The 25,236-nt window shown below is 61.4% G+C and overlaps 1 protein-coding gene across 2 annotated transcripts; it reads left to right on the forward strand.

Annotated features, from left to right (window-relative positions):
• Positions 1–1,326: 1,326 nt before the first annotated feature.
• FHOD1 (formin homology 2 domain containing 1) lies at positions 1,327–17,611 on the forward strand. 2 transcript variants are annotated; one of them, XM_074881511.1, is made up of 24 exons: positions 1,327–1,522; positions 7,587–7,693; positions 7,839–7,903; positions 9,293–9,360; positions 9,466–9,571; positions 9,781–9,875; positions 10,276–10,387; positions 10,500–10,594; positions 10,698–10,841; positions 10,963–11,159; positions 11,315–11,425; positions 11,701–11,724; positions 12,248–12,301; positions 12,747–12,913; positions 13,173–14,068; positions 14,313–14,465; positions 14,618–14,800; positions 15,060–15,179; positions 15,379–15,540; positions 15,641–15,831; positions 15,912–16,104; positions 16,183–16,336; positions 16,422–16,598; positions 17,182–17,611. In XM_074881511.1, exons 1-24 carry the CDS (start codon positions 1,352–1,354, stop codon positions 17,262–17,264), a joined length of 3,828 nt encoding a protein of 1,275 aa, XP_074737612.1. In that variant the 5' UTR covers positions 1,327–1,351; the 3' UTR covers positions 17,265–17,611. The 2 variants fall into 2 exon arrangements, with proteins under 2 accessions (XP_074737612.1, XP_074737613.1); XM_074881512.1 differs by lacking the exons at positions 11,701–11,724; positions 12,248–12,301.
• The last annotated feature ends 7,625 nt before the right edge of the window (positions 17,612–25,236 follow it).

Below are 25,236 nucleotides of genomic sequence, written 5' to 3' on the forward strand. Positions count from 1 at the left end.
GCCCAGGATGCCACCTGGCAGGGGGCAGGCTGGGACGATGGCAGTGTGCTTCATGGAGAGCCAGCTCTCAGCTGTGTCCGTGTGTCCCCAGAGCAGGACAGAAGGACACCTTGGCCAGGCCGAGCCCTTTGGCTGGTACTGCCTACGGCACAGGCACCCTCAGACGCTGCGTGCATGCCAGGCAGGGCCCGCTGGCCAGGGGGCAAAAGGCTGCAGGACGCCTCGGCAGTGTCACCTCCTCCCACCTCCCTGACCCCGCACAAACATGCGGCAAATGTTGGGCAGCAGAAGCAAACGACTGGGGAAAGCAGCCTGCTGCTGCCACCCCCTGCCAGCCAGCTCCTGCCAGCAATGGCCTCGCAAGGGCTGCCGCTGAGAATTTCCCCTTTTCAGTTGTCAAAAGCATCATTAAATCCCCGCTTTGCATTGCCTCCCCCAGGCTGGGTGTGCCCTGCTGCCCTGGCCTCTTATACCCGGCCTGTGTCGCTGCTTGGGCATCTCTGCTGAGCTCCCACCACCTCGCTCCTACTGGGAGCCTGAGCGGGGGCCAGGAGCGAGGGGAAGGCTCCATCGTGTTGGGCCCTCATCACTGCCCAGGTAATCAGTCAAGAAGAAAATAAAATCGCCTTTGCAAAAGCTTGGCCTTGCTGGGTTGTGCTCAGCGTGCCCAGCGATGCTTCATGCTGAGTCCAAGGGCGATGAGACCTCCCCGTGTCCCCAGTCCCACCCCCGGTGCAGCCGTGGTCCCCCCTGGGTTCTCCTGGGGGTCCCGGCTCCCCCGCGGTGAGGAGCACGACGTGATCCATCTCGGACGCCCTCGTCAGCACCAACACCGGCCTCGGAGCCTGCCCCGCTGCCGGGCTGGTACCGCTGCACCCCGGGCTGCCCGGGGCACAGCTCAGCCCTCCGCCGCTGTCCCCCTGTCCCGGACCGGGGAGCTTCAGCCCAGCCGCCCACCCGTGCGGGGCGGGGGGGGCAGCCCCAGCCGGCAACCCGGAGCCCCCCCGGGGGCCTGGAGCATCCATGACGCCGGAGCATCCCGGCGGAGCAGCGTCCCCCCGGGGCGGGAGGCGGCTGCGGGCGGGCGGGCAGCCCCCACCGGGACGCCCGCGGGAGGGCGCGCCGGGCCCCGGGCGGCCGCGAGGGGCGTGGCCTGGGTGGGCGTGGCCGAGAGGGGGGCGTGTCCACGAGGGCGCGTGGTCGAGGAGGGGGCGTGCCGCGAACGTGCGTATCGATGAGGGGGCGTGGTCCGGAAGGGGGCGTGGTCACGAGGGGGGAGTGCCCGTGGAGGGGGCGTGTCCTGCGTGGCCCCGCCCCGGCGGCGCGGCGCGGCGCGGGCGGCGGCGCTGCCATGGCGGAGGCGACGGTGCCGTGCCGGGTGCAGTACCTGGAGGACGCGGATCCCTTCGGCTGCGGCAGCTTCCCGGAGCCGCGGAGAGCCCCGGTTTACGCCGTGGAGGAGGCGCTGGCCCTGGGGCTGCAGCTGCCCGCCCTGCACCGCCTGCTCGGGGCCCCGCTGCCGGTGAGGGGGAGCCGGGAGCGGGCGGGGAAGGCGCCGGGGGGGGGGGGGGGGGTTGTCGGCTGGAAGGAGCGGGACGGGGCGGCGTGTCCCTGCCGGAGCACGGGCAGCGCTCCCGGCGTGAGTCACGGTGGAATCCGGGAGCCCCTGCGGGAGATGCCGGCCCCGGATGAGTCGGCGGGGAGGAAGAGGATGTGCTTGCTCAGAGCAGGCAGGAGCCGGGGCAGGGGGAGGCAGGACGAGGGCAGGCGTCCATCCCCGCGCCGTCGGGGCTGAGCCGGGCAGCACACTCCCACCCCAGCATCCCCCTTCCACGCTGGCTACCGGGAGCGGGGCTGAGCCTCGACGGGAGCGCACTGGCTCCCCCGCAGCGGGGCCCCGGCCAACGTCCCCGCTCGCTGCCGCTCGTGAGCCTCGGGGAGGTGGCGATGGAGCCGGAGGCTCGCCAGCCCCTCGCCCCTCCGGTTCGGCAGCAGCTTTGCCGCCAAAGAGCAGCACGGAAATTCGTGCTGAGCAATTTCCTCCGGCCGGGAGGAAGGCAGAAGGCTGAAGCTCAAGTGAGGCGCCGTGTCGTGCTTCTGTTCCCTCAGGCCTGATCCGGGCTGGGAAAGAGCGAGGAGACGGGGGACCCTCCCTCCTGGGTACCTTCTGCTGGCGCGATGCTTTCAGAGCATCCTTTACAGGATGGGGACGGGCTTGTTTTCGTCCTTATGAACGTGAGACCCAGCAGAGCTTTGGCAATGGCTGAGCATCTCTGTCTTGCAGCACCGCAGGAGTGCAGACAAGGGAGCCAGGAACCCAGGCAGGCAGGGGGAGTGTGTCCTGTCTGGAGCTGGACAGGAGAAATGGGGGCAGCAGGAGGGGGAAATTATCTCAGTGTGCCTGGCACTGAGCTTGCTGGCCTGCCAGGGGAGAGGGGAGAGGTCTCAACCTTTGCCCGCACCAAAAAAACCTCCCTTTTATCCCCTTTTTCATTTTTCTTGGAGCAAAGCAGCAGTGTCCCATGTTGTCACCGTCATGGGATTTTTAGGCGGTGACTAAACAGAGTTTGTTTGGGAACAAACAGCCCTGAGACATGACGAATGAAGCAAACTCAAATTTCAGACATGCGCCCTCCTCCCCGGGGCAGAAGCTGGCTGTAACGGGATCGCCAGCCTGAGGTGCTGCCGTGGTGGCATGGGGGGGGCTGGACGTGGCATTCCTGAGGGCAGGAGCATTGCAAGGAAGTCCTGTGCCCAGCAGAGGCTTGTTGATCCTGAGATTCCGGGCTCTGTTCTCTGCCTAAGTCAAGCTCTGGGTGTTTTTTTCTGTAGTTTCCCTTTATCACCCCATGACCCTTCGTAAAATTGCAGGCAAAGTGACTAGGACCCTGCGCTGGGCTTATAAACCAGGAATCTGGTTTATACAGTTATATAAATTATAAACCACACTGCCTTTATTACAAGAGCTTTCTGAGCCAGTGAGGGCTGCGATACATCCTGGCCTGACAAGCTGGGATGCTGTCTGGGGTTTGCATGAGCTGATGTCTTCGTCTGGAGCCTCCTGCAGCAAGATTTGCACCCTGCGGAGTGAGGTCGGTCTCCCGAAGCACCCGGTTCAGTCCAAATTTGGAGCTGGCACCCAGGACCCACGCAGACATCATTACCCTGGCACGACCAGCCGAAACCTCCCTTGGTGCCCTTTGTGCCAGGTAGCGCTCGGCTCCATTACTCAGTGCCCTAAAATTAGTAAATGAACAGTCGGATTTTTCCCAAGGAACTGGCTGTAAAAAAATTCAGCTGGGGATGCCCAGTGCCAGGCTTGTCCTGCTGGGCAGCGTGCCCAGAGCTGCAAAGCACTGGGAGGAGGATGCAGTGGCCGTGAGGGAGCTGAGCTGGGGTCCCCACATCGTCGGAGCAGAACCAAACCATAGGCACCCAGGGGATGAGCTGCCATGGGGGACCAGCCGGGTCCTGCCCTCCCTGGGAGTAAGAAAGGTGCTCCCTGGGCTGGGAACAGCCTAGAGATGATGAACAGGAGGTTTCTCGTGCCGACATTGCTGCCTTGAACTGCCTGTCCTGCCCCATGACCCTCAGTGCTTCCTCTCCCTGAGTGAGACCTGCCGCTGATGACTTTTTCATGCTCTCCGGAAAGCTTGTTTGTGCTTGAAAATACCTTCCCACTTTGTTTGCCGCCATCGCATTGTTCAGCTCCAGGCTGATACTATCTTCTCCTGCTTTCCAGCATTTTTCTAGTACCCTTGGGTGATGCTTGCACTGGGTGTGGGGGTTTTCTGAACCTCCGCAGGCAGGTTTTGCAGGGCAGATTTTTTTGGCTGTCACCTCAGTCCCCAAAGGCCACTGCACTCCCTTGCTCCCGGCACTATCTCACCTCTCAATCTAGGGATTTTTCCAAACAATTGCAAAACCCATCCGGCTGGAGCTTTGCTTTCCAATTCCTCCCTGGAAACCTGGGGACGACCTCAGTGCCATAAGCTCGCTGCAAGCTCTCGGGCTTGATAGACAAGAACCATTGGGGCACCGTTGGTGCACGCATGAAGTGCACAAGGCCCATCCCACCAGCCCTGCTTGTCCTCTGTTTCCTGACCAGCTCGAGGGGGGCTTCACTGAGAGTCTTTGCCCCACTGAGCCTTTGGCAGGCACGAAAGCGGTGAGACAGGCAGTGCTGCCATCCCCTCGACTTAACTGCCTTGAAACTCTGCCCTCTGCTTCTTGCCGAACACTTGGAGCTGAGCGTCAGTGCTCCCCGTCTCTTGGCACGGTCCTTGCACAGGTCCCAGGACAGGAGCTGTGGCCAGGTGTTTGTGCTGTGGCTTTGCTGGGACACCAGCATCTCACCAGGGCTGGGGTCCTCCTGCTGCTGCTCACAAACGAGGGGTGTTAGTGAGCAGCGAGCCTGGCTGGAGGAGCTTCGAGAGGGACGTGTGCGAGCGAGTGTGCAGTTCTGGGCCAGCTCTGGGTGACCTTTCCTGGCCTAGGGTATTTATTTTATTTTTTTTTACCCCCTGTGATAAGGCAGTGGCAGGGCTCCCATCCACTTGCTGCCATCCGTCAGGCAGGAGCGGACAGGAGCCAGCGACTGATTGCCCCGGCAATAAACACCTCTCTTTGCCCTGAAACCAAATCATGGTGAGCGCGCTTGGTTGCTGGCTGGGGTTGCTCCTGCAGCGTAGCTCTATAAACCATCAACCCCCATGTATTTTGGGAGGGTGAGCAGAGGCTTTGGTGCTGGGCATTTCTGACCTGCTGGTGCCTTGTGTTTAATTGCTGCCTCCAGCTCTGCCTCAGCTGGAGCAAATAATACATTTTTTTTTTTCTGTAATTTCCCCATAGCCTTCCTAGAAGAGCCACAGTGGTGTTGGGAAATTGTGGTTACTGCAAAAAGAAAGTATCAGAGAGGGGGAGAAAAGTGTTTCCTCTGCTGGCAGATAAAGAGAATATTCACTGCCTGGCCTTGGAGCATCATCCCTAGTGGGGATGACATGATAGGGGTGAGCAGGAAGATGTGATGCTGTGGTGGGTGGTGTGAGTTCAGCTGTGGGTCCAGGATGTCTCCATCACACCCCCGTGGTTTGGGGGGTGGCAGTCCCACTCCAGGGGGAGCTGGCTTTCCCTGGGGACTCCCTTCCTGGTGCATGTGTCCTTGCTGAGCTTTGAAGCCGGCCACAGCTGCTGGTTGTTGGTAGGATCAGGGAGATGCATGTGTTTCCACCTTTCCCGTGTCTCAGGTTTGAGGCATCAGTGGTTTTTAATACAGGCAGGGAAACCTTCTCTGGGCCATGGGGTCCTTGTCCCCCACCGGGGCTGGCACCAGCATCTTGTCCTCAGCAAGACCCCAAACCCTCCCCGCGCGGTGCATGAAGGATGTCGGTGCTGCTGCAGGGTGGCCGGGGCTCCCAGGAGCCGTGGGCTGGAGGTGTGAGCGTGGGACCCTCTCCTCCGCCAGCTCCGCTCTGCCTGCGAGTCCCCATGACCCTCAAAGTCCAGCTCATTTTAAAATGGTTTTACAAGGCAGGAGGCGGATGGATCACGGCCACCCTGCACCGGGAGCTGTCAGTACCCTGTGACCCCAGTGTGCCATCCCCAGCAGCACAGTTCCAGGGTCCTGGCTCAGATCCTGCATGGTGCAAAGCCCTCATCCGAATAACCAGAGTAACCTCGGCCCTGGGGCAGTCAGTGCTCCCTGGCGCGGAAGTGCCGCCCTGGGATTTCTGGCAGGGCAGCTCGAGCCTGGGACGGCGTCTCCATCCCCGGGGGCTGGTGCTCACCAGGGATCTTGCAGCCAAACCCGGGCCCAGTGCTCGGAGCATCCCTCGTGGGGAGCACTGCCAAGCTCACACGGGAAACACGCAGGGTCAAGTCCCAGGGGCTTGGCCTCCCCCACCAGCTGGGACGTGTCACAGCCCCGGTAGGAGCTGGGGATGTTAACTCCGGCTTGCTGGGGCTCTGGCAGCCCAGAGGAGGCAAAGCTTTTGGGCTGGAGCTGTGAGATGCTCTTTGCTGTGTTTGAGCACCCGGGAGGATGCAGGGATGCTTGGGCAGATGCAGGGATGCCTGAGGGGCTGCCCAGGAGGATGCAGGAGGGGATTCCCCGGGCAGATGAAGGGGTGCCCAGGAGAGCCTGCCCCTGTGGAGGAATTGAAACTTCCCCCAGCCATCAAGCCCTGCGTGGGGTCAGCGCTAGTGACACCCACTGCAGGAGCAGAGCTGGCAGCCAGGAGCGCTTGCCCGGTGCCAGCAGTCTGTGTTTGGTGCACGTTGCCATGGCCGGCTGGCGTGGCCAGCAACCACAGGAGGAGGAGCAGGACACTAACAACATAACTGCTGCGTCCAACCCAACGGCAGTGCCCTGCCAAATTACCCGTTATCCTGAGCCTTAGTCAGGGTCATTAATTATTTAAAGCATGTGGCATTTTTTCTTTGCCCTTTTTCAACGTCATGCTTGTGGTGAAGTCATACTTGTGAGCTCTTGCACAATCTTGTGACTCAAGGAGGTAGGGCTTCCATGAAAAGCAACCTCAGTGAGATGCAGGAGCCATACCCAGCATTGCTGTGGGTCACCACCCTGCCCCAGGGTGGCCAGGGCAGGGTTTTATAATAGGGTTTTATCCCCCATCCTCAGCTCCACAAGTGGTTACACAGCACTGCTGTGCAGCTTTGGAAGGGAGTATCAGTTCCTCAGAGGTGGGATGAGCTAGGAGAGGGGGCTGCAGACACTTTAGGAACAGGTCCAGAGGCGCTGGGGTGGCAGGGGTGCAGGCAAGACCAGGCAGGCACTGCCCTCCCTCTGCCTCTACTCGCGCCTTGAGGGCAAATTGTCCTGTCCCATCAGGAGCTCACCCAGGAGACCTGCCTGGGTGCTGTGGGGTGCTGCTGGGCCCCAGGTGGCTCAGGGGCTTTGTGAGTGCTGTGCCTGGAGCACCTCTGGGTGCCATGCCCACTGGCTGGGGTGCATCGTGGGTGCTATATGTGGACTTCTGGGGAAGGTGCCCTCGGGCTGTGCTTTTCCTCATCCTGCTGGAAGATGCCACGATGGCTACGGGCTGAGTCAGAAGCTGTGTCAGCTGGAGGACATTCCTGTGGGATTTGCTCTGGTTTGGGGTGTCCCTGGCTGGGCTGGGTGCCTTGGCAGTTCCTGCAGACCCAGCCCCTGCAGGTAGAAGCAATTTATCTGCCTGGGTGAAGCAACCAGCCCTGGGAGGAGGCAAATCCTGCCCCAGTCACAACCCTGCTGACTAATGGGAGCCCCAAGGAGCAGATCAGCCTCTTGCCGTGGCTTCTGCCCAGGGTATTGCCGAGGAGCCTAGTGGCCTTCGCCCTGCCTTTTCCCAGCCTGAGGCTCCATGTTTCTCCCTCAATCTGCCACCGGGCTGGGGCGGAGGGTGCCGGGGCATCTCCCTGCGGGGCGAGTGCTTGGGGACAAGGTGGGACCTGCCATCCTGCTCCAGGATGTGGCTGCCTGGTGGGTTTGGTGCGGGCAGGAGGGTGACCTGGGGATATTGCATCCTCCAGGAGTGGGGAGGGCTGTGGTGGGCACAGGGGCTCAGCCAGGCTGTCTGCATCCCCAGCTGGAGGACTGCACGCTGCAGGTCTCACCCTCTGGACACTACCTGGACCTCGACTTGTCCCTGCTGGAACAGAAGGATGATCTGGAGGGTTTCTACGAGGAGGTCAGGTGAGGCACACAGGGTGCCCGAGCCCTCTGGGGATGGGACATGGGGACCCCACATGTGTGTGAGTGCTGGGGCCGGGGGGTGAGGGGCCAGGGGGCCGTGGTGGTCCTGCTGCAGGGGTTCACACAGAGTTTCCTCCCGCCCTAGGAAGGGGAGACGGCCGACGCTGATCCTCCGCACACAGCTCTCCGTCAGAGTCCACGCCATCATCGGTGAGTCAGGGCTGCTCCCTTCTCCAGGCTGGTGCAGGTCCAGTGGCTTGGCCCCCTCAGACAGTGGGGGTTTGGTCTCCCGCAGTGAGTTTTGTCCAGGCTTTTTGTGATGGTGGGAGAGAGCGATACAGCCCAGGGCAGCTCCTGCCCCATAACCCCTCCCGTAGGTGCAGGGGACATGGGCCCCATGAGACTCATGTGGACTCACTGGGTTAATCCCCTCCATCCTCAGAGATCAGGACTTTAGCCTCTTCTGCTGGGAGCCCACCACCCGCTGCACATATTCTGGGTCATTCAAGCAAGCTCTAAATATAGCTTTGCAGGATACAAATAACTCTTGCACAGCAGAAAGTGCTGCCGTAGCTTTGGGAAGCCTGCTCGGAGGTCCTGCAAAATACTCAGGAGTCTTAAGCCTTTTTTTCTCCTTAGCAGTGGGGAAGACAAGCACTGAGCAGAGCAATGCTGGCCAGGCATCAGCTGGCCATGCAGGGCTGCAGCCGAGTGATGCGGGAAAGGGGCAGGAAGGCCGAGGTCGGGGTCATGCTCTTTGCCAGCGGTTCCCAGGCTCCGGCTGAGCCCTGGGATGCTCTGCTTTCCCTCTCGGCTGCTCTGACAAGCCGATAAGTGAGTGGAGGAGGCTGCTGGGACCTCGTGTTTTACAGAGCCCTCATCGGCATGTCTGGAGGGCTCTTTAGCTCGCTTTTGGCTTCTTACAGCTTTAAGCCTGACCCAAATAACTCAGGATGCTCAGATAACTCAATTTTTTGGATGCAGGAAGCGCTGGCTCCTGATGCCTTTGGTCTCCACTCGTTGGAGCAGGGCTTTCCAGCTTCCCATTGCCCTGACTGCTCCGTGCTGGCTCCTGCCCGCAGGCACTGTCCCCAGGAGCATGTAGTCTCCATCCAGCCTTCAGCCCAGTGACCGTGCTTTTGTCCCCAAGCAGCTGGTGTCATGCTGCCATCCTTCCTGTCCCCATCCTGCATTTCTTCACAAGCCACGGGGCTGCCTGGGACTCCAGGACCACGCCAGAACTGTGCCTGTAGAGGGATGGCTAAAAGTAGCTCAGCCTCCTGCTCATGTTCCTGTTTCGTTTCTGCACAGGAAACCAGAGGGGATATTTATGTCATTGCTGGGCAGAAAAAAAAAAAAAAAAGGCAAAAAAAGGAAATAGGAAAGTGGCAGATCTGAAATAAGTAGTTGTGGAGCTGCAGCTGCTTCCGCCCTGCATGTCCCACAGGCGGGGACAACGCCGGCGTCCTGGGGTGACAGCACAGGGCTTGAGCAGAGATGCGGGGCTTTCCCAGACAGCCGGGAGCGTGTCAGAGCCCCGGGTCAGCAGCGAGCCCCAGCAGGCCAGGCCATCACGCTGCCTCTCTCTTTTCCTTCCAGAGAAGCTGTACAACTCGCAGGGGCCGGAGCTGCGGCGATCCCTCTTCTCCCTCAAGCAGCTCTTTCAGGTACAGTGATGCTGGCACAGTGAGGGGCTCAGGGGGGCTCCCCTGGGGCTTGCTGCCCACCCCTGCCCCCCCCCGCTGCGGTAATGCCTGGCCTTCACCCCGCAGGAGGACAAGGACCTGGTGCCGGAGTTCGTGAACCTGGATGGGCTGACATGCCTGATCAAAGTGGGGGCAGAGGCCGACCAGAACTACCAGAATTACATTCTGCGGGGTTGGTATTTGGGTACAGGGCACCTCCCATCCCTGGGGAGGAAGGCTGGCACTCAGCGGGGGCGAGCCAGCATGTTTGCCTGGGCTACATTGCGGGCAGCTGCCAGACCCTGCCCTTGGCGTGGTAATGCTGCGCGGGGATGGGAAAGCCCTACCCTTGCTGCAGCCCTGCCTGCTGTGCTGTGACCCTGCCTGCACTCTGCCTTCCAGCCCTGAGCCAGATCATGCTCTTCGTGGATGGGATGCAGGGTGTCATCAACCACAACGAGACTGTCCAGTGGCTGTACACACTGTCGGGAAGCCTGGTAAGCCCCTGCTGCCCTTGGGGGGCTGCCTGTGCCCCTGGCTGCACCCCTGCCTGTGGCTGTCCCCTTGCACCCTCCCTCAGGAGCTTTACCCCACCTTCGGGCTTGGTGCCCTGGTACCTTTGGGTGTGTCAGGTCCTGCTCCCACCCATTTGGAAGCCACCCAGAGTCCCCAGAGCTCTCTGTCCTTACCTGACCGTGCTCCTGGGCACAGAGCTTGAGTACAAGGTGCCTTCCCAGTGCCCCTTGGCCATCAGCATCACAGCTGCAGGCTGGTCCCTGGCCCCATGGCAAAGCCCCCAGCCCTGGGGCATGGGCAGAGACACCCCCTCAGTGCCCTGGCGTGGCACTGGCAGCTCCCTGCCACCGCTGCTGTCCCAGTCACTGTCCCTTGCCCCAGTTTCGCCTGGTGGTGAAGATGGCGCTGAAGCTGCTGCTAGTGTTTGTGGAGTACACGGAGCCCAACGCCTTGCTCCTCATCCACGCCATCAACACTGTGGACCAGGCAAGAGGTAGGTGCAGCCCCTGCCTCCCGTGAGGTCCCCGCTGGGGGATGGCATGTCCCCCTGGCCCACATGTTGTCCCCGTGGCCCACGTGTCACCAGCACGTGCTGCCTTTCCCAGGTGCCTGTCCGTGGTCCAACCTGATGGCCATCCTGGAGCAACGCAACGGGGCCGACACGGAGCTGCTGGTGTTCGCCATGACGCTGATCAACAAGGTCTAGGGGTGGGGGGGGTGGCAGGATGTCCCCACAATGCCACGCTGGCGGGGCTCGGCGTGGGTCACACCGGTCCCAGCAGCATCCCTCTGGTCCTGCTCAGACGCTGGCAGCCCTCCCGGACCAGGACACCTTCTACGACGTGACGGACTGCCTGGAGCAGCAGGGCATGGAGCGGGTGGTGCAGCAGTACCTGAGCAGCAAGGGCACCGACCTCGACTTGAAGCATCAGTTTGTGCTCTATGAAGTGAGTGGGGCTCCTGTGGGACCCTGCCACATGCCACGTCCCGTGGCAGCAGGGAGGGTGGGTGTGTGGGGTGGCAGGGGTGCTGTGCCCAGTGCCATGCCTCCCCCTGACCCCTTTGCAGAGCGCTCTCAAGCTAGAGGATGACGTGGAAGAGCCGCCCTCAGGGGGCCGCAAGGAGCGGAGGAGGACAGATGAGAGCCGGCACGGGTGGCGATCCCAGGGCAGCTGCCAGGAGCCTGGCCCCGAGTCCCCTGGCACCCCAAAGGAGCCCCCCACCGAGGACACCCCAGCTGTCCCCATGCCGAGCAGCCCAGCAGAGTAAGTGTGGCTGGAGGTGACCCACGGTGGGGATGCTCCCAGGAAAGCCAAGATGCTGGGATGTGGCGTGAGCAGCGCATGGGTCCGTTCCCGGTGCAGGGGCGGAGGGCAACCCTGCAGGACCTGCTCTCAGTCCCTGCCACCTCTTCTTGCAGACCCTGTCCCAGCAGCGTGTACAACAGCTCATCCAGTGTGCGGCTAGCCCTAGCCTCCCCCCTGGCTGAGAAGGAGCAGCCCCCGGGCCTGGGCGAGCGCAGCATCTACAAGTAAGCAGCCAGAAGGGGCTGGGTGCATGGGGGGTCCCCCCGGGGTGGCAGCGGGGGCCCCAGGAGCATGGGGTGCACCTGGGGGAAACAGGGTCTGGGCAGGCACTGGGACTGGAGAGAAGTGTGATGGGGGAGCAGGCATCTGAGAGGGTCTGGCCAGGGGATCCAGGGCATCTTTTGGGCGTGCACAGCTCTGCTCCAGCTCCTCTTCGCTCCTCCTTTCTGCCCACGCTTGCCCTCTCCTCTGCCCACTCTTTCTATCTTTCCTTTTGCAGGCTGCACCAAACTGCCCCTGTCTGGTAAGTGCCTGGGCTCTGCACGCGTGTGCTCCCTCCCAGGGTGATGCTCCGGCGGGAGCGGCCACTGCCCTGCCCCACTTGCTGCCCCTTGCACCCACCTTGCTGCCCCCAGTCCTTGTCTCTCCCCTGCCTGCGGGACCCCAGCCCGCTCCCGCCATCACCAGCATCCCCCATGGGGTGGTGACACCCTCTGATCCCCCCCCTTCTGGGGTGAGGTGTCCCTGCTGGGGGTGGCACAGCCCACCCTGCAGCTGACACAGGGCTGGCATCGCCATCCTGGTGGCAAACTGGGCAGCTCTGGTTGGGGGCGAACGGTGCCCCGTTTCACCAGCACCCAATGCCATATGATGCCAGGACAGGAGGGGACTTGCTGGGGCTCTCCTGGCTCCCCATGAATCCCAGGACCATGGGGTGATGGTGGGATGTGGGTCCCACACTGGAGGGCTGCCAGGCAGGTGCGTGCAGGAGGCACGAGCCCTGGGGGGGCTGCCAGCAGTGGGGGCTAACCCCTGTTTTCCCTCAGGCGGAAGGATGCCCCATCCTTGCATGGGGACAAGCCTATTTTGAGGAAGTTTGAGTAAGTAGAGGCATGCGTGTGTCTCCAGGCATGCGCTTCCTTGGGCCAGTGCCCAGCTGGAGGCGTCTGGGCTCCAGCCATGCAGGGCATGAGGAGCAGGAGGGTCCCCACGAGTCTCTGCCCGGGCGTCCTCCTGGGTTTTGCAGCTTTTGGACAAGGGTCGCAGTGAGCACCAGGTCCCTTGGGACCAGCAGGTGATGGTGGCACCCTGATGGCACGAGCCTTTGGTTCCCGTGGGGCTGCAGCATCCCTGTCCCCAAGCTGTGGTGGCATCACCTGTCTGCAGGGCTCGGAGGAGGTTGAATCCTCCGGGTCCCCACTGTGGTGTGGTCAGCGCAGGGGTTTTCTGTGTTGCGGGGCTGACTGTGCAGCGTGGCCTGGCTTGGTTTGCCCGTCGTCCCCATCCCTGCCTTGCTCCTGGCCAATGTCCACCCCTGTCTCGCAGAGCTCGCTTCTTGGAGAACCTGGCTGCAGCTCAGAAGGAGAAAATCTCTTCCATGGCCAAGGGACGGCACGATGTCCTCAGCGATGCTGCACTGGAGCATCCCGCTGCTCTTGCGTGGGACAGGGACAGCGATACCCCTGAGCCTAGGATGGAGCCACCCAGCATAAGTAGGTGCTGCTGGGGTGCGTGTTCCCAGCTCTGGGCTCATCGTGGTCCCTGGGGTGGGTGTTCATGGGCCCTCTGCCCCCACCCCATGCCTGTGACACCCAGAGCCATAAAAGAGCTGGGTGGCACCTCCCCATCCCCCTCTGAACGCCAGCATCCAAGCACACCCCACCAGGGAGCAGGACCCCAACTCTACGTGCAGCCCAGCAGCACTTGCCCCCTGCAAGCGGGCTGCCCCAGCCTCTCCCCCTCTCCCTGCAGGGTCTCGCCTGGCTCGGCCAGACACCACCGACTCCTGCAGCACCATCTCCTCTGACACCAAGTTTATGCTGGACATGCTTTACGCCAAGGGCTCCTCAGAGCCAGGGAGGGAGAAGGTCTTCCCCGAGGTCCCGTTGTCCCCCCTGGTCCAGGGTGAGGTGGAGATGGATGCCGAGGGAGGTAGCAGCCAGGAGCAGGAGGGTGCCTGGCTCCATGGCAGGGCTCCAGATGGGCCAGTGGCCAGTGCCCATGCCAAGCTGGCGCGTGCCATGTCCAGCGTAGATGCCGAGACACACACGCAGAAGCTGGAGAACACCAGGATGATGCCCATCAAGAAGGACATGGAGCTGACGTGGGAGCGCCTGGAGGCCAGCCCCGTGCAGCTGAAGATCAAGGACCTGGACTTCACGGATTTGGCCGAAGAAGAAGACTTTGACATCCTGGACACAGGGCCTGTGGCCAACGGCTCCTTCCTCCCTCCTGGCATCGAAGCAACGAGGGCTGGAGCTCTCATGGCTCCCCCTCCACCTCCTGGAGTCCCTGGCTGCCCACCACCTCCCCCTCCACCTCCTGCTGTCCCTGGCTGCCCACCACCTCCCCCTCCACCTCCTGCTGTCCCTGGCTGCCCACCACCTCCCCCTCCACCTCCTGCTGTCCCTGGCTGCCCACCCCCACCAGGGCTGCCAGGCCTCTCAGCAATGGATGGCCCCTCCCAGGCCAAGAAGAAGAGGACAGTGAAGCTCTTCTGGAAGGAGCTGAAGCAGCTGGATGGCACTGTGGGACCGAGCAGGTTTGGTCAGGCAACACTGTGGGCGTCCCTGCAGAATGTCGAGGTCAATGCTGCCAAGCTGGAGCATCTCTTTGAGTCACGGTCAAAGGAAGTGCCAACTTCAAAGGTACCAGCGGGCTGGCACTCATTAGCCAAGGGGACTTGAGGTGTGGGAGGAAGGCTGTTGGTTCCTGTGGGGACCCTAGCATGAACCCTATGCTGAGGATGGGTACGTGCAGCCCAGAGGCTTGGTGGGGATGTTGATGGTTTGGCTCACCACTGGGTCCCTGATCAGCTCCCCATTTCCATGGTGTTTTCATGATGGTGAGCCCTTTGCCTGGCTGTCCCCATCCATCCTGTCCTCTTTGCAGAAGGCCATCGATGGGAAGAAGGTGGTGGTGGTGCTGGACCCCAAGAGGAGCAACGCCATCAACATTGGCCTCACGGTGCTGCCACCCATGCACATCATCAAGACAGCCGTGCTCAACTTTGATGAGTTTGCGGTCAATAAGGAAGGGATTGAGGTGGGCATGAGAGAAGCTTGGCCCCTTTGAGGTCCTCGTGTGGGTCGCTTGCCCTGGCCAGGAGGCCTCCGTGCACTTCCAGTCAGTCCTGGGGTGACACATCCCATGGTGACATGACTGGAGTCTGACACATCCCTCTCTGCCTGCTCTAGAAAATCCTGACGATGGTTCCAACCGAGGAGGAGAAGCAGAAGATCCAGGAGGCCCAGCTGGCCAACCCTGATGTGCCCTTGGGCTCTGCGGAGCAGTTCCTGCTCGCCCTGTCTTCCATCAGCGACCTCACAGCCAGGCTCCAGCTCTGGGCCTTCAAGCTGGACTATGAGAGCCTGGAGCAGGTACCTGTCTACCCCCTCTGCCTCCTGCCCTCCCACTGCTGCCAGCCCCAGCGGTGCTGAGCCAAGTGTGTTCCTGGTGGGGACCAGCCATGTCCACATACAGGAGGTGCCATCCTGGCTGGGGACAGGCTGCAGGTCCCCAAGGCAAGCATGGGCTTGGGTTGACCGTGAGGTGGTTGCCCTCAAGGGCAAGGCTGAATGCTGAAGGTCCCAAGGGAGAGGGTGGCCAAGGGGTCTCACTGCCTCTCTCCTTACCCAGGAGATTGCGGAGCCCCTCTTTGATCTGAAGGTGGGCATGGAGCAGCTGGCCAGAAATCACACCTTCAAGTGCATCCTGGCCACGCTGCTGGCCATGGGAAACTTCTTGAACGGCTCCCAGGTGAGGAGCAGGGTGTGGGGGGACATGGCCTGTCTTGAGTGCTGCAAGGACAGGACCAGCCATGGTACATGGGTACCCAAGAGGGACCATGGAAAGCCTGAGGTGGCACCTGAGGGTGGGTGGTGCTGGTGGGGTCTGCTGACTGGAGTTCTGCTGGAGGAGGGATGGAGAGGCCCTGCTGAGTCTGTTGGGGTTTCAGAGCAGAGGCTTTGATCTGGGCTACTTGGAGAAGGTCTCGGAAGTGAAGGACACAGTGCACCGGCAGTCCCTGCTCCACCATCTCTGCCAGATGGTGGTAGAGAAGTTCCCAGAAACCACTGACCTCTACTCAGAGATTGCCTCCATCACCCGCTCCGCCAAGGTGAGACAAGGCAGATGACACCCGGGCAACGCAAGGGTGTGGGTCCCATGACTGCCCAGCTCCACCAGCATGACTGAGGGCTGACATCTTTCTCTTCCAGGTTGACTTTGATGAGCTGGCCAACAGCCTGATGCAGCTGGAGCGGAGGTGCAGGACCTCCTGGGACAACCTGAAGGTGATTGCCAAGCATGAGACCAAGCCAGTGCTTAAGAGCAAGCTGACGGACTTCCTCAAGGACAGCACCCAGCGCATTATCGTCTTGAAGGTGGTGCACAGGCGTGTCCTCAACAGGTTGGTGGCTCGAGGTCCTGGGGATGCAGTGAGAAGGCCGTGGGCCTGTTGGTGACCCGCTGTGACCGATGTCCCTGCAGGTTTCACTCCTTCCTGCTGTACCTGGGGTACCCGGCGAGCGCGGTGCGGGATGTGAAGGTGACTCCCATCTGCAAGCTGCTGCGGGAGTTCGCCCTGGAGTACCGCACCTGCTGGGAGCGTGTCCTGCAGCAGCAGAAGAAACGGGCCGCCCACCGCGAGCGCAACAAGACCCGGGGTCGGCTCATCACTGAGGTATGGGGACGCTCAGCCGGCTGCCACCCCCAGGTGATGTCCCCCAAGGTCCCTGATGCCCACCTCCTCCCGCTGCAGACCGAGAAGTTCTCCGGCATCGCCGAGAGCGCTTCGTCCCCCGCTGTGGTGTCCAGCAGCCCTGAGGAGCAGATGGAAGCAGGTCACGAGAGCATGAAGAGCCTGCTGACCTCCCCCACGGACACCCCTGCCCGCCGCAGCCGGGCCAGCCGGGGTAGGAGCGGGGTGGCAGAGGCACTCAAGGCATGCCCAGCTGGCTGGGCACGGCGGATGCCAGCATCCCTGTTGTCACCATGCAGGGACAGGGCACGCCACCCCAGCACAGGGCTCTCCAGCCCAGGAGGATGTTCCCAGCTCCCCAGACGATGCTTCGGATGAAATCATGGACCAGCTGGTGAAATCGGTGACTCACAACACCAACCCCCGGCCCTGCGCCAACAAGGAACGCAGGAGGTCCCGTGGCAATAGGAAGTCCTGTAAGACCCATCCCTGTCCCTGTGCCCTGGCCCGTCTCTGTCCCCATGCTCTGCCCCTTTCCATGTGTTCTCTCCCGACTCTGTGGCCCCGCTCCCATGCCCTGTCCCTGTACTCTGTCCCGTCTCCATGTCCCTGTCCCCATGCCCTGTTGCATCTCCATCTTCCCATGCTCTGCCCAGTCCCTGTACTCAGGCCTATCTCAGTGTCCCTGACCCCATACGCTGTCCTACCTCTGTGGCCCTGTCCCTGTACTCTGTCCTGTGGCCCTGCTTGGATGCTCTTTCCCATCTTTGTGTCCCTGTCCCATCTCTGTTCCTGTGCTCTGTCCCCATGCCTTGTCTCATTTCTGTGTCTTTGTCCCCATGCCCTGCCTGGCTCCTTTCCCCCCTGGCCACCTCCCATTTTGAGCCCACCAGGCCACAGCAAGTCCCCTGAGACCAGACCGTGCCACAGCACCCCACTGCCACCCCTTCCCTCCCCAGCATGCCAGGGCCACCGTGTCTGGGCAGGCCACCAATGCATGGGGACCCTGGCAGCCAGCACTGCTCGTGCTGCCAGTGCCACCCTCTCTTCTTCCCGCAGTGAGACGAACGCTGAAGAGTGGGCTCAGCGATGACCTGGTGCAGGCGCTGGGCCTGGGACGGGCACCTGGCATGGAGGTTTGAGGGGTGAAGGGGGCTCGTGCTGCTCCCCACCGCCGGGCAGCCCCCAGGGCAGGATGTGGCAGCAGCTCCTGCTGCTCCAGGACTGGCACACTCTGCACCCTCGGTCTTGCCTTGCTTTTCCCTGCTGGCCTCCAGCTCCTGGAGGTGCAGGCAGCAGGATGGGAGTGATGCCCCGGAGCTGCTCCATGATGGCCGGGATGGAGGATGCTCAGCGCCCGTGTGTGGGTGTGGAGGCTCGGGGTTCATCTTGTCAACAGTATTAGAGGGGTCAAGGGGCTGGACCCAGACCACCTCCGGGAACTGGGTCTGGCCCGTGGCCTCTGTGGCAATAAAGTGATCTGACACACTGCTGGCGTCCCTTGTCCCTGCACCTGGGTCACCTTGCTGCTGGGCTGGGATGCTGGAGGCTCTTGATGCTGTGGGCTGGAGCAGGCAGGGCCAAGCGTGGTGGCAAGAGGGAAGGGGTGATGGTCCCTCCGGTATCCCTGGGGAAACCATCGCCGTGGTCCTGAGCAGGACCTGCCTGCTGCTGCAGCTGTCCCAGGGTTGACCATGCCTGGGGAGCTCAGTATCCCCATCCCCTGCAGATGCCCAAGAGGCTGGGGTGCTGTGGTACTCCTCCCTGGGCCAAGCCAGCATCCCCCTTGCTGCCTCCCCAGCCCTGCTGCCCAGAGCAAGCACGCGGCTGCAGCAGCTAGCCCTGTGACTTGAGGGCACCATCGTCCCTCCCAGGGACAGCGTGATCCCCTCTGTACCAGGACACCCGGGGGGACCCTGCCAGAAGGAGCGAGGACTGCTGCCAGGCTCAAGGCTGCATGCTCAAGGGCAGGAGCCACAGCACAGTAAAATCAAAGAGTATGTGCCCGGCCTCAAACCTCACCTCTCCCTTACAAACCTCTCCTGGGGGATTTTAGCCAGACACAAACCGGGGTCTGAGGCAGGGTTCCACTCCCAACGTGGGTCCAGGTGGCCCCCTGCAAACCTGGCACCAGCCAAGATGCAAGGCTTGGAAACATCTCCCTGTGCTTGGCAGTGATGGGCTGCCTCATGGTGGGAATACAGCAAGGGCAGCATCTGCCTGTCCCCCTGGGAGGCTGGGGATGTCCAGGCAGGAACATGCCACCTCCTGGCCCAGTGTGGCTCATGCCTTTGTGGACATGGGTTAGAACCCGTGCTGGGTGCTGGCTGCGATGCTCCCTGTGGGTGCTAGATGGTGGGTGGGTACCATTTCTGAGCATCCCCCTCTGCCAAGCTGCAGTGCTTTGGGCACCATCACCCGTGGCAGAGGCTGTTGAGAACGGTGTCACATCATCCATCATGGCAGCTCCACCTTGGTGCTGCCTCCAACCCTGAATCCCACACAGCAGGTCTCTGTGGCTTTCAAGGAATGAAGAAAAACTCCACCGGGCAGGGCAGCTTCTCCCTCCCAGCTAACCTCTGCACAGGGTTGTCCCTCTCCCGCAAGGCTGGACCCACCGGTGGCCTCAGAGGAGCTGAGCAGTGCCAGCCTGCCCCAGCTTTTGAGGTGCCTGCGATGTCCCCAGGTGACTTTGGGGACAGTGGGATGCCAGGCCAAAAGCTGCAGGTGTTCCAGAGATGCCCCAAGACGTGATCCACCTCTTGTCCCCTCAGGGTGCTTGACTTGGGTCCCCAAAGAGAGGATGAAGACATCATGAAAGATGACACTGAGCTGCTCAGATTCACAGCAGGAAGGAGAAAAGGGTAGAAAAGCATCTGCCTGACCCCCCTGCACCTGCTCCAGGTACCCAAAGTGACATTATACTTGTGACAACCCCAGGACTGTCACTCCTGAGGGATCACTGGGTGAAACTGAGGCAGGGTACCAGTGAATTCCCCCCTCAACCCCGCGCTGTTTGGTGGCACTTGGGACAGTCGTGTCCCCAGTGAAGGCCTCCGCCAAGCCGTTTATTTTTTTCCAGCTTGGTTTTTTTTGCAGCCTTGGTGATATTTCCAGGATTCCCGGCCCAGCCCCGGGCACACGCTGCCCTTGAGCGGCGCCTGAAGTGCTTGGCTTGGCCGTCGCACAAATGACTTATGCCAAAAAAACACCAGGCCGGCGTGGCCTCCCCGGGAAGGAGAGGGGGTGGCGGGATGCCGGAGGCTCCTTTGCGAGTGGAGGCAGGTTTGTGGGCTGCCCTGTGGTGGGGACCCGGGGCACAGGTGGCCCCATGGGCAGTGTCAGCATAGCCGGACTTGGGGTGCTGCCCCCCCAGGAGGATGCTCGGGGTGGGATGAGGTGACCCTGCCGGGGCACCTCGTGGCCCCCGGCACCTCCATCCCTGTCCACACCCGGGCTCAGCCCCGGCGTGTGGCTCCTGGCCACGCCAGCCCGGGGCCACCAGCTGTGTCCTGCTGCCACGAGGGGGCACGGCGGCCACGCGCATGGCGAGGCCACCCGAAAAGACGCTTCAGGAGCTCGCCCGCTGCCCTTCGGTTCGCTGGTCTCCCCTCCCCGGCACCCAGGGGGGCTGCACCCTGCTCCCCTCCCCCGGTGAGACGTCCTGTCATGCTTCTGTGTCCCCGGTGAGTGACAGCCGTGTCCTTGGTCCCGGCCGTTTGTCTGGCTGGCGGGGACAGGCTCCCGTCCCCCTGCACTTGGCTGTCTCTCCAGCACTCGGCCCTGGCCCCCATCTCGCCCTGGCCCCCTTCCAGGCAGGCGCTGGAAGATGTCCCCTGCCCCCTTCATCCCACCCTGTCAGCCCTTTCCACAGGACTGTCCCAGCACAGGGTCCTCTTTGCTGCCACGCTCCGAGGTTGGCTCCAGCCTCGTGCTGCGTGGGCATGTCCCCACTGCCATCAGTGGGGACCACCCGTGGTCCTGGGCTCGTGGTTGCCACGAAGCCCCACCACCTCACACGAGAAGCACCGTTCCCACCAGGGACAGCACAACCCCACCTTTGTTCATGAGTTGGAGCCATCCAGAGCGCTTCTTGCAAGCGCCGGTGTGCCCTGGCCACCTTCCAGGAGCATCATGATGATCTGCCCCACTCCAAATTCCTCTTGCTGTCTCAGCTGGAGGACTCCTCCTCCACCTCCTGGCCCCAACCCTCTTGAGCAACCCCAGGCTGGCAACATGTTCTGTTCTGCAAGCTCCTTCCCCAGCAGGATGGAAACACAGGACAGGAACCAGGTCACAGCCGCTGTGACCTACTGCCCTCTCCCCTGGGGGCAGAGGCAGCAGGATGTCACCTGGACTGTGGCTCAGTTGGATTCCCCTGGGATCTGTCTTGTGGCCAAGGAGGAGCCACATTTCCTTTGTCCCTATCACCCTAATATCGAGGTAGAAGCCCTGTGATGAGCACAGGAGATACAGGCGATGGGAGGGTGATGCTGGGCTGGCAAAGCAAGCCTGGCACGGGCACCACACATGCCCGGGGAGATTGGGGATGCAGAACTCCAGGCATCAGGAGAGCTGGGAGCACTTCAGAGGGTCACCGATGCCTCCCAGCCACACCGAAGGAGCAAGGTCCCTGCAGCCCAAAAGCAGCTCTTGTTTGGAGAACTGTGGTGCAGAAAGGCCGGCTGGCAGAAGGGGCTGCCAAGGCTGTGTGGGTGAGTGGGCACAGTGACATGGGGTCCTCACCGGGGAGGAAAACCTCAAGGTCAGGCTGGGGAGCAGCTTCCCAGAAGGTGAAACCTCTCCCAAAGCCATGAATGCGGCTGGAAGCAGAGCTGTGTTTTGTAAATACCTGGGGATCCTGCGCAGCCTGAAAAAAACAAGTCAGAGGCAGGAATTTTCTGAAGACGAGGAGATTTGTAAAGAGCCAGATCCGGGGTCAGGGCTCGGCTGGATGCTGTCCTGAGGAGCAGCCCTGGTACTCCCTGAAGGAGCTTCTCCAGCCACAGCACCCCAGGAGCAGAGAGGCCCTGCCAGGAGCTGGGGAGAGGTTTGGGCTGTGCCCACCATTCAGCCGAGGTGCATGGAACCCCCTGGCAGATGGAGGATCAAAGCCTGGGACTCAGGTTGATCCCACCAACATGGCATCAGATGCACAGGATGATGGGCACAAGTGATTGCCTGTGTTTTACAGCAGCAAAACATCAGGAAAGCCCCAAAAAAAGTCCTTGGCCATGGCCCAAAGTGAGTTGGGAACAAGGGATGGAAAGTCCTGGGGGCAGAAGGGGAAGAAGATCCCAGCACAAGGAGTTAAGGTGGCTCCTTGGGTGGCTGTGGCTCAGGTTGACCATGCCACGGGAAGTGGCCCCAGGCTGGGCTTTGGTAGACCCGGTTTCTGTGCCCTGAGCTTGGGGAAGGATCACGGGGACATTAAAGGGTTGGAAAGGCTCCCTGGAGCTGAGCCTGGCTTAACTGAATCACAGCCACCTGAGGATCTGCCCTCCCCAGAGAAGAAAGCCATGATAAAAGAGAGCTCCCACTCTGGCAGCAAAGTCCAACCAGAACCAGTAAAACAGCACAAGTTCAGTGGCAGGACACAAATATTTGATGCTGGGAGTAATTAGTCACTGTCCTCTGCAAGACGCTTTGGGTCAAAATGAGAGTTAATTCCAGGCAGTGCAATGGCCTTTGTCACCCCTGAACTGTCTCTGGCCCCAGATGCCAACAGGCTCTAGTGTCCCACATCTTCACCGCAAAGAAGGATGGACCCACGTCCATTCCAAGGGCTCTTTGAGGACATGGTGTGGGAGAGAAGGACCCCCACCTGCTTTAGTTAGCAAGGGACATTTCCAGCATCCCCTTTCCTGTGGGCTCGGTGGCCACATATCCAGCCCATAAGTGACATCCAAGGGGGTCCCAGCCCCATGGTCCCCTCTCCTGAGACAACTGCTCCCAAGGAAGGACTATACCCCGTGGCCTGTGTGAGGAAGCAAGCACTGGCACAAGTCTCTGTCAGCACTGAACAGACAAAAGCGCCCTATTAGGCACTTGTCTGGGTGGTGTTTCCTAAGGAGATAATAGCCGTGGAAGAAGGACTTGCTGTTTTGGAGAAGATTAAGTACCTGTGGGAACAGCGTGGATGAATCACATCCCTCATGGGCTTAGAGCCCCTGGTAATGGCTTATGGCACTTCGAAAACAATGTCATGAATCTTCTGCAGATGAGATTAGGGAGTAGAACAATTATCTCAAAACCTGTTAGTCATGGGAGGCTCCACGGAGCTGGAGGAACAGCCTAGGGCAAGGGGAGCACTAGGAAGATGTGGTGTCCCCCCCAGGAACCGGGGTGACCAACCCCAGGAAGGGTGTGAGGGGTGGCCGTGGTCAAACCAGCCCCGCTTCCCCTGACAAAGGTGAGCTGTAATTAGCAGAACGGGTACGGAAGAGCTCAAGTAGGTCAAAAGGTAATGGGGCTATCACCAGTCGGCTGGGAGGCACCCTCCGGTGTTGAGCAATGGGAATATGAACAAAGCCAGACACTGTCTTCAAAGGAATAGCCACCAAGGTCACCCTAACCGCACGCTGGCCTTTTGGGGAAGAGCTGCGGAACAGCCGGGGCCAGCAAAGGGTCCTGGTGGTTCAGTCCCACCCCACCGGACCTCTTGGTGAGACCATCCATGAAGAGCCCTGGCTGGAGCTGACAGAGCACACCATGGTTATCTACAGCCCATCTTGAGGTGTCCCACAAGAAGGGCATCCCGAGACCATGCGTGAGGAGCTCTGGAAGGAACAGATGAACGGACACCTCTCAAGAGGATGCAGGAATTCATGTTGCAATTTAGGAATGGCCACATCTACCCTTTGTGAAACACCGTCATCGGTATGGACTCTACGTTCTGGCTGTCTCTTTAAAACATCGTATCCCTGACCCCTCTCCCTTGCATACCCCAGCAGCTCTGGCTTAGCCGGTGCAGTGAGGGATGCTCTCTCAGGAGGCCACATCTTTGGAAAACAACCTTTGTCCAACGGGATTTTTCAAACCCTGGTGAAATGAAGAAGTTTAACAGGGTCTTCTTCAGAGCCCAAGTCCCCCGAAGCTCTGCGCTGTGGCCACCTCCATCATTTTCACCAAGTTCAGTAGTCCAGTGCCACAAGTGAGAGGATTCCTGTGGGAGAGCCTGCGGCCATGCTGTTGGGAACATCCCTCCTCCTCCTCTACCTGGCCAGCATTCCCCTGCCTGGAAGAGCAGGGCTGTGAACCCAGCCGGGTCCCACCACCGCACCCTGGCAAAACCACCCCAGCCTGTTTGACGTTGCACTTCTGCAGCGCTGCCACCACCATCACCGCTGATGAAATGTGTTTTTGTGCTGGTACCACAGGGGTTGTTTCCAAGAAGGATGGCATGGGCATCTGCCACCACTGTGCCAGGGCTAGCAGGGTCTGGCAGGGGTGGCCAGCACTGACGGCAGCCTGGCAGGCTCCTCTGGGATCAGGGGCCAGTTTTAACCCCCCACAAAATCCTCTCGCCCTCCACGCAGAGGGCACCAAGGGTCAGGCCCACGGCAGGGACGCACAAAGGATCACTGAGTACAGAGACTTGGTGAAATATTAAAGCAGGTACTTAATAAAGCGAGCCCAGCGGCAGCAATTACCCTGTGTAATAAACCTGGAAAGGAGAGGACTTTGTCCCCCTGGCCGGGGCGGTGCAGGGAGCTCCTGCCGGCACTTGCCGGAGGTGGCACGGTCCTGGTGCCCAGCGCGGCACGGCAGCGCTTCCCTCGAGCATCGTGGCACCGGCCGGGGCGAGCCAAGAGCTGACCTTGCCGTGCCGCAGCCCCAGAATAACGCTGGGTGCCTGCTCTGGGTGGCAAACAAAGAATGGGGTGCTGAGGAATGGTTTGGGATCACCCAGGGGTCATTAGCCCCACGCTGTAGGGAGCAGCTGGGGAGGGGTTCACACCTTCCCTGCCCGCTCTGGGCACCGGCAGAAACCTGAGCGCGGCTGGCCAAGGCGCCAGGACCCGGGTGGCACATGGCCCAGCGCCCCCACCGTGCTCCCCCAGCAGACAGGCAGGTCCTGGGGGCACCACCCTCCCTGGGGGGAGGCTGTGCCCTGGGCTCCCCCTGCCCCATGGGACGGGGGAACTGGGGACGCTGCTTCTGGCTCTGGCAGCGGGCAGGGGAGCCGCTCTCCTGCCAACGGGGCTGAACGCTCTGCCTGGCATGGGCACTGAGCCAAGCCAGGCCGGGCTGAACCAAGCCAAGCTGAGCTGTGCTGAGCCATGCCATGCTGAGCTGAGCTGAGCCGAGTTTACCAAGCTGAGCTGAGCTGTGCCTACCTAGGTGGCATGATGTCCCGAGCCATGCTGGACTGAGACGAGCCATGCTGTGTCAAACCAAGCTGTGCCAAGCTGGGCTGAACCAAGCTGAGTCGAGCCGAGCTGTGCCTACTTAGGTGGCTGATGTCCTGAGCCATGCTGAACCAAGCCAAGCCGAGATGAGATGTGCCTACTTAGGTGGCATGATGGCCCGAGCCGTGCTGACCTGAGCCAAGCTGAGCTGTGCCATACCTACCTAGGTGGCATGATGTCCTGAGCCATGCTGAGCTGAGCCAAGCCAAGCCGTGCTGAGCTGAGCTGTGCTTATCCAGGTGGTATCATGTCCTGAGCTGTCCTGAACCAAGCTGAGCTGAGCTGAGACAGGCTGCAGGTGGCATGATGTCCTGAGACAAGCTGAGCTGAGCCGTGCCAAGATGAGCTGTGCCTACCTGGGTGGCATGAGCTGTCCTGAGCTGTGCTGAGCTGAGCTGTGCTGAGCTGAGCTGAGCTGAGTCTTGCTTACCTAGGCAGCACAATGTCCCGAGCCGGGCTGAGCTGAGCAGTGCCGAGCCGAGCCGTCGGTGTCACAGTGTCCTGCTGGGCTCTGGGCTGCCGGTGCCAGCCCCGCTCCCCAGTGGGGTGCCAGCGGGGTGCTGGTGGGATGGGTGCGGGTGGAATGGGTGCGGATGGGATGAGTGCCTGGGGGGTGCCGATAGGATGGGTGCTGGTGGGATGGGTGCGGGTGGGATGGGTGCCTGGGGGTGCCGGTGGGATGGGTGCTGGTGGGATGGGTGCG

Source organism: Strix uralensis, chromosome 12 (assembly GCF_047716275.1).
Source record: "Strix uralensis isolate ZFMK-TIS-50842 chromosome 12, bStrUra1, whole genome shotgun sequence".
Lineage (NCBI taxonomy): Eukaryota > Metazoa > Chordata > Aves > Strigiformes > Strigidae > Strix > Strix uralensis.

Bases quoted from the DNA above. Each gene is read 5' to 3' on its own strand.
- FHOD1 (XM_074881511.1), top strand. From the start codon at position 1,352: ATGGCGGAGGCGACGGTGCCGTGCCGGGTGCAGTACCTGGAGGACGCG. The intron at 10,388-10,499 runs GTAGGTGCAGCC...TGCCTTTCCCAG, and splicing joins CACTGTGGACCAGGCAAGAG to GTGCCTGTCCGTGGTCCAAC. The intron at 11,426-11,700 runs GTAAGCAGCCAG...TTCCTTTTGCAG, and splicing joins GGCGAGCGCAGCATCTACAA to GCTGCACCAAACTGCCCCTG.